Source organism: Morchella sextelata (assembly GCF_020137385.1).
Source record: "Morchella sextelata strain SCLS chromosome Unknown scls_7, whole genome shotgun sequence".
In the NCBI taxonomy this organism is placed as follows: Eukaryota; Fungi; Ascomycota; class Pezizomycetes; order Pezizales; family Morchellaceae; genus Morchella; species Morchella sextelata.
Genome location: NW_025408622.1, coordinates 1,286,065 through 1,300,054, shown reverse-complemented (window position 1 = coordinate 1,300,054; position 13,990 = coordinate 1,286,065). Strand labels below are relative to the sequence as shown.

The 13,990-nt window shown below is 47.0% G+C and overlaps 1 protein-coding gene across 1 annotated transcript; it reads left to right on the top strand.

Moving 5' to 3' along the window:
- Positions 1 to 3,817: 3,817 nt before the first annotated feature.
- H6S33_012016 (uncharacterized protein) lies at positions 3,818 to 7,246 on the top strand (the record flags this gene model as incomplete). Its single annotated transcript, XM_044843381.1, has 6 exons — positions 3,818 to 4,567; positions 4,653 to 5,297; positions 5,357 to 5,648; positions 5,721 to 5,767; positions 5,861 to 6,377; positions 6,453 to 7,246. 6 exons carry the CDS (start codon positions 3,818 to 3,820, stop codon positions 7,244 to 7,246), a joined length of 3,045 nt encoding a protein of 1,014 aa, XP_044695684.1.
- Between the last annotated feature and the right edge of the window lie 6,744 nt (positions 7,247 to 13,990).

Genomic DNA, 13,990 nt, shown 5'->3' with positions numbered 1-13,990 from the left:
TATCGGGATTTCCGCACACCTATCCGCCCATTTGTGGCAGATATGGCAATCATACTCGGCTCAGCCAATTGTGCTTTTAGCATAGCCAACTACAGATGAAAGAACCAAACACAGCCGTGTTAGTTATCAGAAAAAACAAACACCCGTTCGTTTGACCTCCCGCTCGCGGCGGCGGCAGTTCCGGGGAACGACATCGACATCGGGACGGGCAGATGCAGATTGAGCCTCCCGGCCAAGTGCACGACGCAAACGGGGAGTTGAACAAACAAACAAAAGTTCGGCTACTGTATGCTCTTGCACGGAACGGGAGATTTTCTAGAATCTTTCCTCTTTTGTTTTGGGAAAGGGAAAGATGTAGAGCAGGGTACGATCCTAAATGTAGAGCATGGAGAATCCCGGTAGATATGGGATGGTATGCAGACGTGTTTGTAATCATCACCATCATGGATGAGTTACTTGCAGTCTGCAGTTTTGGAAGAGACTGCAGCAGCAGAAGCAGCAGAATAAACCCGGCCCAGTCCAGAAGCCAAGGTATATGCCCGCAAGTGCAGAGCAAAGTTCGCCAGGCAGATATATAGCCCCGGGGGGGGGGGGGATAGAAGGAAGGAGAAAGCAACTGAGTTTAAATTTTATTTTAGAAAGGGGCCGCTGCCGCCGCTATAAGTTAATTCTAAGGTTTCTCCATCTCCATAGGGAAGTAAGATTTGTGATATTCATGGCCTTTCATCAAACCCAGTCCTCGCATAATTAAGACTATCTGACACACCTGTTTCGGATTGAGGAGAGTCAGCCGGGCATGGGATGGATGTTGGTCTGGACTTCAATTGCAATTGAGGTGTGGTGTGAATAAACATTTAGATACGAGTAGGGTGCAATTTGAAAAACTCGATAGACCTCCTATGAGACATATGGGGAAGAGAGGAACGGAAGGGAAGGGAAGGGAAGGGAAGGGAGGAGGTGGGGGGGATTGAAGTTGTTTCTCTCTAAAGGACATGTGTGCACTATGTACTAAAAATTACACGAAAAGCCTCTTATATCATGTATTGAGGCGGCGGCCGGGATCAATTCCGCTTAAACGGTGTCGCAGTGAGGCCAGTATGTACATTAGCCGTGGATCCGAAATTTAAATGCCTTGCCGAAGGGCCAAGCAAGGGACTACTGTATGCACGATAGTCGAATTGCATAACAAGGCTGTTAGAGTAGTAGTACCTAGCCTGGCTTTTTCTAGTTTTAGGGTTTTTCTTTCCTCCCTCTGGTCTGGTCTGGTCCAGTAGAGGCCAGGATTAAGACGCTTCGAGAAAGGGAAATAATTTTTACGTGCTAATTTTCTCGTTTATATCAAGTTTTTCTCTGTTTGGCGATGAGATGTGGTTAAAAAGGGCTGAGGGAGGTTTGGCAGCTTTAGCGAGACGCGGGCATTGCATTGCATTAACTGTGGGGACATGGAGGGGCGAGCATGTGGCGGCATTAGTGAATATATAGTCTATTCCATTGGACGTACTTGCGGTGATAATACCGGTAGGGCATGTACAGCAGTATGTGAATGCAGCTTCATGCGCGTACGGCTGGGGGCCCTTAACGGTGGGGGGTGAGGGGAGAGGGAGGAGGGGTGTGAAGAAAAAAAAAGTTGTATGTAGCTAGGGAGGGGGAAAGAAAAAAAGAGGAAACAAATGATATGCATGTGGTGGGGATGAAGTCGATAGGCGTTGGCAGTGGTGCTGGTCGTGAATCGTGGTGATGATGCTGTCAATGTTGTTGAGAGGTGTCTTCTTCTTTTGGACTCTTTTGGGCTCTCAACACTCGGGGTTTTCCACTCAGATTCGTTGCAGTCAAAGAGATCCAGTCAAGTCAGTCACGTTCTTTCGCCGGCGAGTGGTTTGATCAACCTGGATGGGCTTAGGAAATTGAACACAAGCAAAAGGAAAACGGCCGGCGTCATCGGCCGAAGAAGTTCAGTCCCCTCAAGGTGTCTCAGAGGACTGAAGGGGGTATCGGCTGTCTCATCGTTTCCGCTTGCACTAATGGGTCGCGCTAGTGGTGTCCCTTTAATTTTGTATTAGGCCATCTGGGCCCTTGAGACGACCGACCCCAGAATCTCGTGAATGGAGGGAGAACTTCACAGCTATATTGTACCTACATACTTTCACACACACTATCTCAATTGGGGCGTGTATTATCTTGCGCGTGCATCTGCTCAAAATGTGAGTGGAGAAAGAAAAGAAAAACAGCACTGCTTTCTTTCTTTCTCAGTTTTGCTGTGCGACGAAGTGTTTGCTGGCGATTGGGGGATCGGAAACGCGGTGACCGTGCTGCAGCACCAATCCCCGAGCAGCAACCCGACCCTTAAGCCGCAACAGCAGGGCAACCAAGATCACAGCGAGTCAGTGGTGTGCGTGGTGTGTTTTGGGAACGCGCGTGTGTGTGGGACATGAGAATCGAGTTCAGTGGGCGAGTGAGTGAGTGAGTGAGTGTGAGGGAGTGAAAGGGAAAGAGTGAGAAGAGTTGATCAGATTAAGAGCAGAGAGCAGCAACAGTAGTGGCATTGGCATCATCATCATCAAGCAACCATCGACGCCATAATCGACAGTGGTGCTACTACAGCACAGAACTGGAACCCAGCAAGAAAGTTGGTGAGTGAGTGAGGGAGTGAGTGAGGTAAAAATAAAGAAATGGGGGGTGCTAGCTGGCTATTCTTATTCTTCCTTACTGTTTCTCTACTGCATCCTACTAGTATGTGTACCGCCTGCCATACTACATGTTTTATTACCACTCTACATACTACACATCCACCACCAATTAATCCATTCAAGTGAGAAAACAAAGGTGAGAAATTAGAAAGAGAATACAGGAAACCCCGGAGAGTATTCTAAACAGGAACCCTGGGGGGATCTGAACCTGAGAAGAAGTCGAAGGTAGCAAGGCTTAGAAGAGAAAAGGGTCGGCCATCCATCCATCTTCGGAGGTCTGCGTTTTCTATCAACCGCCGCCCGCCCTGCCCTTCCTCGATCCTACCTACCTTCCTCTCCCTCTAAGCACCGCGGCACCCCCCCCCCCCCAAAACCCAACCCAACCCGAAAACGAAGACGGGAGAGCGCGTTTTTTGCAGCAAGCCACACCCCCTTCCCCTTTTCCTACCTGCTCCTCCGTCCTCCTCCTACACTTCTCCACACCAACCACTATCTCTCTTTCCCTCAGCCCGTACCCCCACGACACACTGTCGACGGCTGTTCATTGTAAACATCACCGAACAGTCTCCCTCCAACTTGACTCCGTCGACGTACTCCTCCATTCTCTTCAATTTCTATCGCACTTTTTCCCGCTTTTCTTCTTCTGTGTCGCTCGGTGCACCCCTTCTTTTTTACGGCAATAGGAGTCGGTTAATCCGCTCGAGGCGTCGCGTATCGATCGTCCCGCTGTCGTCCTGTGCTCCGTTGTCCAGCAACCGCTCAGTGAGTAAACAACCATTCATTCATCACGAACAGACCTCGCAACCAAACCCAACCCAACCCAACTTCTTCCTTTAAGAATTTATTCCCGGAAAGGAAATTTGCCAAGGTAACTGGACTGTTGCTGTCCCTCTTCCCTTTCCATCTTCATACCTACCTACCCTCCTCACATTCCCTTCACTACATTACATCTTCTTCCTTCACCGGCTCTCAGTCCCTCCCTCCACCCCCCCCTCCCCCACCCCGGTCGAAGGGCAAGGCCGGGCCAACCATCATCGCTGTCACCCAATCCTCCGATACTCATTCTCCTGTAAATATAATTCCCCACTCGACCTCCGTCGTCAGCGGCGGTGATACAAGACTCCTAAAACATGTCATCCGTTGCAACGGCTTCCCCATCTGCCGCTCCTGCACCACCAAACCCTTCACCTCCTAGAGCTGGAAGACCTCCACATCCCCGGCCCACAACTTACACTGGTCCTTCACCCACAGCTGCTGCAACATCTAACGACGCCCAACCTGGTCCTTCTACTTCGCAGAGCTACTCCAACAACTCAATGAGCCAACAAGGCCCACCTATTGCTCCTCCTCCAAGGACCAGCAGCCAGCGTCAAGCAACTACTGCACCTTCAGCGGCGCCTGGAGGTTCCACTGAACGCAGTAGATCACAGTCAGGACGTACTCGCGGCCAGAGCACCGACGGTCGAGAAAGAGAAAAGTCGGACAGGGATAGAGATCGTCGACGAGCCGACGAGACCAGCAAGCCCCGCAAGGATCAACCTGTGGGCAGGTCAAACTCTGCCAGGGACCCAACTAGGAACGGCACCTCTAGTAACTCTCAACAGCAGGCAGAATCTACAAGCAGCAGCGGCAGAAGGCGCCAGGAAGGAGCTGATGGAGCAAGCGGAAGCGCCGGTAGCGGCAGCAGGAGTAGGGGAGGCAGAGATGCTACTGGTGGGAGTTCAGGGCTGGCAGTTGTCAACACACCGGATGGGCCTGGAAGAAGTACTGGAAGCACCCGAAAGGAAACAAGGTTTGGGGAGTATATCTTAGGTCAAACTCTAGGAGAGGGAGAATTTGGAAAGGTCAAGTTAGGATGGAGAAGAGATGGCGGTGTACAGGTATTTATTCCTCACTTCCTACCTTTCAGGCTTTTTTTCCCAATTGGGTAGAACACAATCATTGAGATACTAATTATGCTTAAAGGTTGCCATTAAACTCATCCGACGAGATTCACTTTCTCCTCACCCTAACCGTCTTTCTAAGATTCATCGTGAGATTTCCATCCTACGGACACTTTCGCATCCCAACATTGTCCGTCTCCATGAGATGGTTGAAACTGAACGCCATATTGGTATCATTCTTGAGTATGCTTCCGGTGGTGAGCTATTTGACTTCATCCTCAACCATCGCTTCCTGAAAGATCCCCCAGCCTGCCGTCTATTTGCACAATTGGTATCTGGTGTGGGGTATCTACATAAGAAAGGAATTGTCCATCGTGATCTCAAACTTGAGAATTTGCTGTTGGATAGAAATCGGAACATAATCATCACTGATTTTGGGTTTGCAAATGTGTTCGATCCGAACGATGAACTTGGAGAGCTGGAGGATCGGTTGGAAGAGCCCGAACTATTGAAGGAATTGGAAAAGGGTGTGCCGAATACGCCCGACCGAAGAGTCGGACCGGAGGCGAGCTTGCTAAACATTCTTGGCCCTGGACAAGTCAGGAGGCGAGGTGATTTGATGGCCACAAGTTGTGGAAGTCCTTGTTATGCGGCACCGGAGTTGGTAGTAAGCGACGGTTTATATACCGGAAGGAAGGTTGACGTGTGGTCATGTGGTGTTATTTTGGTTTGTTTTTTCAATTATTTATTTGAGCTCTCACGAACGGTTACTGATTAGACTTACAGTACGCTATGCTGGCTGGGTATCTTCCATTTGACGATGATCCGGCTAATCCTGAGGGGGACAACATTAACTTGCTCTATAAATATATTGTCTCAACACCATTGACTTTCCCAGAGTATGTTAGTCCACATGCGAGGGATCTTCTTAGAAGGATCTTGGTACCGGACCCAAGGAAGCGTGCAGATCTCTTCGAAGTTGCGAGACATAGTTGGCTGAGTCCATTCTCCAACGTCGTGAGCATGATAACAAGCTCCACGATCAACTCGAAACAGGCGGAAACCGTCACAATTAATGGTTCGCAAAACCCTCATTATCATAAATTTTTACCCATCCTTCTTGGAAGCTAATATAGTATCTTACGTAAAGAACCTACCCCTGGTGATGGCCGACCCGCACTTGCACGTGCAGCTTCTGTACGAGAACCCTCCTCAACAACTAGTCATCCTCACACAATTGCCACTGGAGCTATGGGTCAAAGGCATCATGCTCATGAATTTGTGCCTCAGACTACCCAACCAAAATCACGTGTTGATCAGAAGAGGCAAACGGTCCAAGTTGAATACGTCGAGCCTAGACAACAAACTAAGCGAGGATCCGCGGTGGACCCCGATCAACAAGGTCCTAGCGATGCCCCAGAGGCGGACGAAGCAGACGCGGCAGCTCCCGCACCCATTGTTCCGACTAGTAAGCATCACGATAATCTTGTTAGGGCAGCAACCACAGCCGGCACACCGTCTAGACACGCTAGAACAACATCCTCAACAGAACAACAGAAAGGTAAAGAGAGAGAAATCTTGCAAGTTGGTGAGAGTAAATCTTCAAGGAACAGGCCGGCAAGTTATGCGTACCAGACACCATCTCGAGCGCCTGCCTCGAGTGATGGGACTACCTCCAAACAGCCATCAAGAAGAACCAGCAAGGATAAATCTGGCCCACCTGTTACTGGAAAGCCATTTACTACAGGGGAAGTCGGGACAACATCTGCAAGGCCCACAACCGCAAGCTCTCTGGGAAATTCAAATCGTATGCCATCACGTGGATCCAGTTATTCGAGGCCTGTACCTGTAGCGCCGAGTCTCGCAGCTAACAATGTTCAAGGGAAAATTATTGCAACGCCGAAAAGCGGAAAACCGTACACCATCAGCAACCCGATACCCCATCCGGACAACAGCGAGGCCATCGGATCCTCGGAAATGGGAAAACCAAGCACAGCGGTCTTACCAGCCAAATATACAACCAGACCGTCGACTCAACCCGAGGCCCCTGTCAAAGGCCACAAACGAGCGAATACTGTTGGAGGTGGGGCTGGTGGTGAGCCAGGAAGGTTTTTGGGCAAGTTTATGGGCAGCTCTGAAAAGCCAGAGATTTCTCCTCGACCCGTGATGACTGCCGCAGGCGAACCTCGTCAATCTCTCGACCCGGGTGCACGTCCATCCAAGCACGACAAAACCAATGGTAAATCAAGGCGATTCAGCTTGTTGCCCACAAGCTTCTCACTCAAGAGCATATCTGGCTCAGGCCATATGCGCCGTCCCTCAAGGACATCTGGGCTCTCAGGAAACCGGTTCACGCCAGCAGAACCCCAAACCTCATCGCAACCCCAACTTGGCGTACCGCATACCGCTGGTAGAGACGAATCGATTCAAACTGGCTCGGAAACTTCACTGGCAGTTGAATCGGCACCGGCGTCTGCTGCTGGTGGCAGATTCGAACGAGAGAGCGTCGATATTGAAGGTGGCAATGGTGTTAACCGACGGCCAACTGTTCTACAGAAGAATAGGAAATTCACGGAGGGAGAAGTCAGTGGAACGGGCGGAAGTACTGGTCCAGCCAGAAGGGTCATGGATTTCTTCAGGAGGCGGGGTGTCGTCAGGAGTAAAGGGGAGGTGTGAGAACAGCCTTTACCATCTCCTCTAGATCCTTCAGTTACACCCCTTGGGGGATTTGGTGTCATTAGCCAGCCTGATGAGATTGTAATGTCCTATGGGGAGGATGGAATAGTTCGGGGGATCTTAAAAGTCAAGCCACTAGGTGGTTAATGCAACGTGGATTGGAAAACACAGGGAAAATACGGAACGAGTTGCTGGAGTAATCTACTATCGACAGTAGGGAATAAAAGGAATAATGCTGAGGCTATCCGGAAAGGTGCCTTTTGTTTTCTTTCCCTCCCTGATTGATATCAATGTCTTCTAGTTTCTTCCTATCTTTATCTTCCTTTTTGTGTTTTGTGTCCTTGTTCTTTGATTTCTGAGGGAAAATCCTTCGATTTAGAGGAGTGTTTTCTTTTAATTTTTAGTTCGTTTTATTAGTAGTTTTCGAATTTTCTCTTCTGCCACTCTGGTTGATTGTATTGTGTATTTGCATTCAGCCTAAAGCGGAGTTTCTTTATTTTTCTTGGGGTACTCTTTTTACGGGAAGGGCTTTTCTTTGTCTTTTTGTGCTCTCGGTACATTTTTGAAGATAAATTGGGGATTTGTATCTTGGTTTTACTTTCAGCAGCATTCTCCTCTTTTCTCTTGTTTTCAGCATGGGGTCCGTGGATTTCTTCAATGTTATTTTTTTTTTTGGTGTTTCCCTTTATTCCTTCGATCCCCACTATTATATTTATACGGGACATGTTGGACGGGGGTTGATATATGCATATATTCATCGTGATGGAAATTCTAGTAGTAGTACGTAGTAGTCATTGGGTGGTAGTTTTGAGGGTATGGCGGCGGCGGCGGCGGCGGCGGTTGTGTTGTTATTCTTGTTTATCTCTTCCCTTAACTTCCGTCACGCCTCCTTTCATCATTTATCTGTTTCTGTTTTTGGTTTCTTTCTCTCTAAAAGCCCAAGTTCCAACTTTTTTTTTTTTTTTTTTTTACCCATCGTAGGGCTTTCTGAATCCTAACATCTCCGATCGATCCAGCTTTGCATTATTTTTCATCTTCCTTCTCATAAGCTTTCTTACTAAATGCCTGTTATATGCACTGTTTAACGCATGGCCTCGTTTTCAAAAATTAATGGCCCTCCCCCCCTTTAGTTTTTCTCTTCAGTTTTGATATCCGGTTACATCGTTTAGTTTGAGTAGCTAGAAAGCGAGAGGTATCATTCATAGTTGGTATTATAATCACATGTAGTATTTGGTATAGGGACAGACGAACGTTTTTTATAGAGGAATTGAAATGTTCTCGATGTTATCGATATTCTGTGCCGCAAAAAGGTCATTATCACTTTATTCTTCTTACTCTCCTTAGCTTTACGATGGCTGGCTGGGTTGGGCGGTTTGATTGTATGCACTATCATGTAGAGCAGTGGTTAATGCGGACAGAGTAGTAGGCGGAGGGGTTAATAATCATGATAAAGCTATAGATAGACGTTTGAGTGCTCCTTTTGTATGTATGTACATTAATAAATAAACAATCTCCTCGGACCCTGTCATGTCTCGTGCTCATGCATCACTTGAAGCCGCGGTAGGTGCGCACGCCACGAATAAGACATCTGAACATCTAGATCTAGTCTCATCTTGTAAAGATCTTTGCTGCTAGGAGCTGGATCCGGCTTCTAAAACATTTGCTCCGGGCTCCAGTGCACTGCACGCACTGCTGCTATAGGGTGTTGAGCAGGGTGCCGTCTTTAACTTCTTATGTTTGTCCTGGTGGTGAAAAGAGCCGCTGCTTTACGTAGCTACTCAGCACACCCAAAGAGCCGTCATCTTATTAGGTTCTCGAGGCACGGCCTTCTCGGCCTTGTCTTGGGGCGTTCGCCCTTCAGTTGGACTAGCTAAGTTTCGAAGAAATGTCTGGATAACACCTCGTCTTATGCCCATTATCAGGATTTCTCCGTGTATCTCACCAAGGCTCTTAGTGAATTACCATCCTCATAACTCTTTGTTCTGTGTTTCGTCGATAGCGTTTAGTAGAGAATTTCAAATAACTATCTCACCTAAAGGTTCCACTCTCTGCGGAACTCCCAGGGCACCGGATTATAATATCTATATTGAACGGAATATAGTCGCACGTTGCCTTTTGCACTGTATGTGCAGGTGAGTTCCGATAGCCTCAAGTTTTAGTTAAAGCTATGAGATTGTTTTATTCAGATTTTACTGTTATTAGCGGTTTGTAAGATTTCGCCAGCTAATAGGGCAACCAATACCAGGTACGAAGTCAACTCAAGCCCGGTCCGACCTATGAAAACCAGCCCTGGATAATCCTGGTCCCATTGACAGCCCGGTAACTCTGTTCGAGTGATGGTCCATGCTTTAAAGGCGGGAAAGCCAGTAATTAACGGCCCTCTCCGATTGAAGTGCTCCAATCAAACTCATAGCTAAGGGCAAGGCCTTCCACGTGTTAGACCCGACAGGCTCATCATTACATCCTGTACCATCGAAAAATGTTACCTAGGGAGTACAAGGGTCCTGTGGAACCGTATCACACCCCTCTATGAACACAAGGAGTGCTAGAATAAGTAAGATGAGCAGATCATCGGGTCGAAATCTCACTTCATTGTGTAACTACAATACCGTATAAGACGTTGGGATAGACGTTGTCGAAACATACCATATTAGGGTTGCCTTAAAGGATACGAATGTTGAGATTGTGTTGAAAAGAAGAAATATACTCAGCCTCATTGCTAGGCGCACACGCCATGAGAACCAGGTAGCAACCCCCAAATTTCCCGAGTGGCGACTGCAGCTTTAATGGGCTCTGTATACGCCGGGCGCCGATATCAAAAGAGAGTCCTGTCGCCGTGATAGGCAGCTCAAGCATTTTTTTTCTTTTTTCGGGTTTTGATACTACCGTACGCCGAGGCCGGAAATCGGCAAGGTGTGTCATGATGCCTACCTAGATCTATTGCGCTGACCACGTCGATCTTTGATCTATACATTCGAGACTGAAAAGCGCCTCGCGATATTCCTTGACCTCATATCGAGAGTTTCAGGCGCATGTTATTTTCGGATGTGCCCTAATTTTGTTATAAAAATGAATCACAATTTGTCACTCGACATCTCGCCTTGACAATATGAGGGCATTTCCATCGCTGTCATTTATTTAGTTCCCGGGGCTCGTTTGCGACGCAAAATAGTGCATATGGCCTATGTTTAAAACTGAAATTAAGAGTCTCGGACTTGTGATTGCTCCCCCAGCAATATAAATACTAGACAAACAGTGAAAATACTGCGATCTGGATAGTAAGCCATGTTTCGTAAAGCTAATTATAATGGAGGAAGAAACCTAAATTAAGTATTGATAGTCTTCGAATAAGAAACCTATCAATACAGCGACTAGAACCAGTTAATCTAGTTCGATTTGAAGTCACAAGTGACTTTGGCAAAGCCATAACTATGTGATATACTAGGTTCTCATAAACTCCCTAGTATCAAGTGAGTCTAAGCACTAGTATAATCCTGTAGAAGGAATAAAGAATCGACTGAGTAATTAGCGCTTGACTGTATTTTAAAACCAACATTGGGGAGTAGAATTGAGAAGGCGGAGATGAAAGCTCAAGTTACAGCATCATTTATGAAATCAATGACGAGGAATGATAGCTTTATAGGGTCCTCTTCAGTGCGTAGAAACTAGACACGCCTCCTATCACTCGTATACCTAAACGGCGACCTCAGAAGTAGTGATTTCCCATCATAATTTCTTGTCTGATGCCCGTTCTTTCACAATGGCCACTAGTTTCTTTGAGAGATTTATCAAAGCTGAGTGTAATCTGATAGATATTATTAATCTTTATGTAGGACTTTTAAATTGTGCGCGCGTAGATCGCCTGTCATAACAATACCTATCATGCCACGAGAGTTTACTTTAGTTCTCGAGAGGTATCGAAAAGCTATCCTGAGCCAAGTAAAGTTGCTCGAAGGAGTCGTTTAGTGATCCTCAAATGACACAATTTGCCGTTTCATGGCGTCTTTTTGATGCGCATGTTTTGTCTAAGCATGAAACTAGTATAGCAACCTTCGTTGTTTGCCTAGGTTCAGAGACACAGTTCAGCTATCTCTAGAGTCCACGACTCATAATCCAAGAAAGGCGATGATATGTCGGCCCAGCTTGATGGGGTAGACCTTCCTATCTCCGATAAAAGTTGGGCCATACTTCATTCGTGAGGAAGGCTGTTCGAACGATATAATCATTTCGGTTTCCAAGTCAATGCCAAAGTATCAATGCATACGGATGCATCTTGAGTAGAATCGTGCGCAGAAATTTCGTACTAACATTGGTGATGGCGCTGTCGAACATTTGTATTCCGTGAATATAGTTTTCAATCCAACAGATGTCATCCTATACAAGCCATATGGTATCTGATTGGTACGCTCTTCATTAGCATCAGCTCCTAAGGGAGATGGTGCGAGTTTCCGCGCAGAAATTGCGTCGAGTATTTGAAATATAATTGCCGATATTTATGAAAGCGGATAATTGGGAGGCTAGAGGTACTATCAGCTTTTGCATTCGAAAGTGGTGGTACGTTCTCATTCAGAATTGTGAAACATTGCGCACACAACGTCTACGAAACCAAAGAGAAAACAGATAGTTAGGTCTCACATCAAGTCCATGACGTAAAACGTGAGTTTCCCCGCAATTTTGAAAGGAGAATTGGACTGCGCATGGGCACATCGCCTTCACAGCCCGGGTGATTTGGTACTCGCTTGGAGCTCAAATCGCTTGCCTGACCGCTTGTGCTTCGGTCTTCGGATGCATCTCCTTGACTCAGTCATGATTATGGTAGCCTTAAATGAGATTGTTAGGGGAAGTACTGTCGTTCACGGGGTATTGGCGGACACTGGGTGTTGACGGATTGCAGGCAAAACTTGGCTTGGCTGTCTCTTTTTTGGCTTGTCCAACACCCAGTGTCCGTCAATACCCCGTGAACGACAGTACTAGTGATGAAGGTAGTTGGTACATGGTGTTTGCCTACTTGCGGCGAGAATAAGTTTCCGCCAAATTTGTACGTGAAAATGCGGCTGCAACACAAAAGTGGTGGCGGAAATTTATTCTCATGTTCGGGCATCTCTCAGCCTCAGGGCGCAACCTCATCTTGCTATTATTGTATTATTGGTGGGATGTCGTACCCATGCTGACCATTAGATAAGCAATTATTTGGAAATACCTAGCAGCTCGCGGAAGAATCTTCCAAAGTGGCAAAAACCAGACTGGATGGCAAACGAATCCATTAGATAATATTTGCTTTGAGGGGGCCTCGAACCTATGTCTAAACGTTTGGTTTCATGGAGTTTTACTGTACCCAGACGTCGTGAGCAGCAATTTGTCAGTAAAGGACATGTAGGTTAAGTACATGTAAGTAGGTCCATGGTAAAGAGAGATGTAGACACGTTTCTGGGTCAACTGCCGTTCCGCGAAGGGTTCAAGGACCTCAAAGGTCCCTTTATTTCTTCCTTTACCCTTGTCGTTATTGACATGCATCAAGTATGTACGTACATGTAGGTACCCTAACTCGGAAGACTTGTACTCTACGAGAAGTAGGTACTTTATCGCACGCACCTGTGCATGCGGCTGACTGGGTAGAGTAACAGCACCTCGAACCTGCAGAAGCAAGCAGTGATGGAGGCTGACATGTGTTATGCATCGATAGGGGAACAAATCACAGTAAACATCCCTCCACTTCAAAATCCGTAACCCGACCGGGAACCGGACCCTGAAAGGGTGGAGATGTACTAAAATCTAGCTCCTCGAAGTGTACTCGTTCCGAAGAGGCTCTGTTCCACTACTGCAGTTCCAGCCCCCGGATTCGACCTTCTCTTGCTTTTAGTGTTACTAGGTACTCGGCTACCACTGCACAGAGCCTCCAAAACCGTGACCCAGGCCCATTTGCCGTTGTATGCTTCACCTAGCTTCGGACCGATCTTTTTTGATTTTTGGGAACAGAAAATTATTCCGAGCTTCCCCGCACTGGGAGCTCATGCGGGAGAGAGTGTGGTAAATTAATGGAAGGATAATAAGAAGGTAAGGGATTGGCTGGGGTGGTTGAGGGGTTGCTGTATGTATGATAAGGTATTGCAGATTATGGCTTGCGAACATCGTTTCTCAATGGATTCTTCTCGACCCCTCCTTTTCACAATGGAAGTTGTTTGTTCGTTCGTGGGGAATAGCGATAGGCAGGACCACCTGGGATATTCAGGAGGCGAAGTTTCGCCAAAAAAAAAAAAAAAAAGAAAAAGAAAAAAAACCCGAGCACACCATCAGAACTTGCAAGATAGGGCTAAGATGATCTAGAAGGAATAGAAGCAGCTCAATTGGGCAAGGATCATCGGGACCCTGCATCTAGCTTATCACTGTTGGTCTCGAGTCTCAACGGGAAGCGGAAGGTTGGGGTATCCAGTCTGCTGTGTTAGCACGAGTAAGGTGTCTCCGGGGGCCATAGAATTTGAAGGTGAACAAGAACAGAGAGATGGGAGAAAGGAAAAGAGAAAGAATATGGTTTCAAATTCACGAGGACTTGGGGATAATAGAATGAGTCTACAACGTAGGCTTATCCATCATGCGCAATATTAGCATAAATTATTTTTCGCACAAGGCCTTGATCAGCTCAACCAGCTGACATCTGTAATGGCGGCTTTATCATATCTTCGAAGATCTGACATTGTAAGACCCACCACCCCTTCGAAATAGAAAAAGAAAAAAATATGCGGGTCC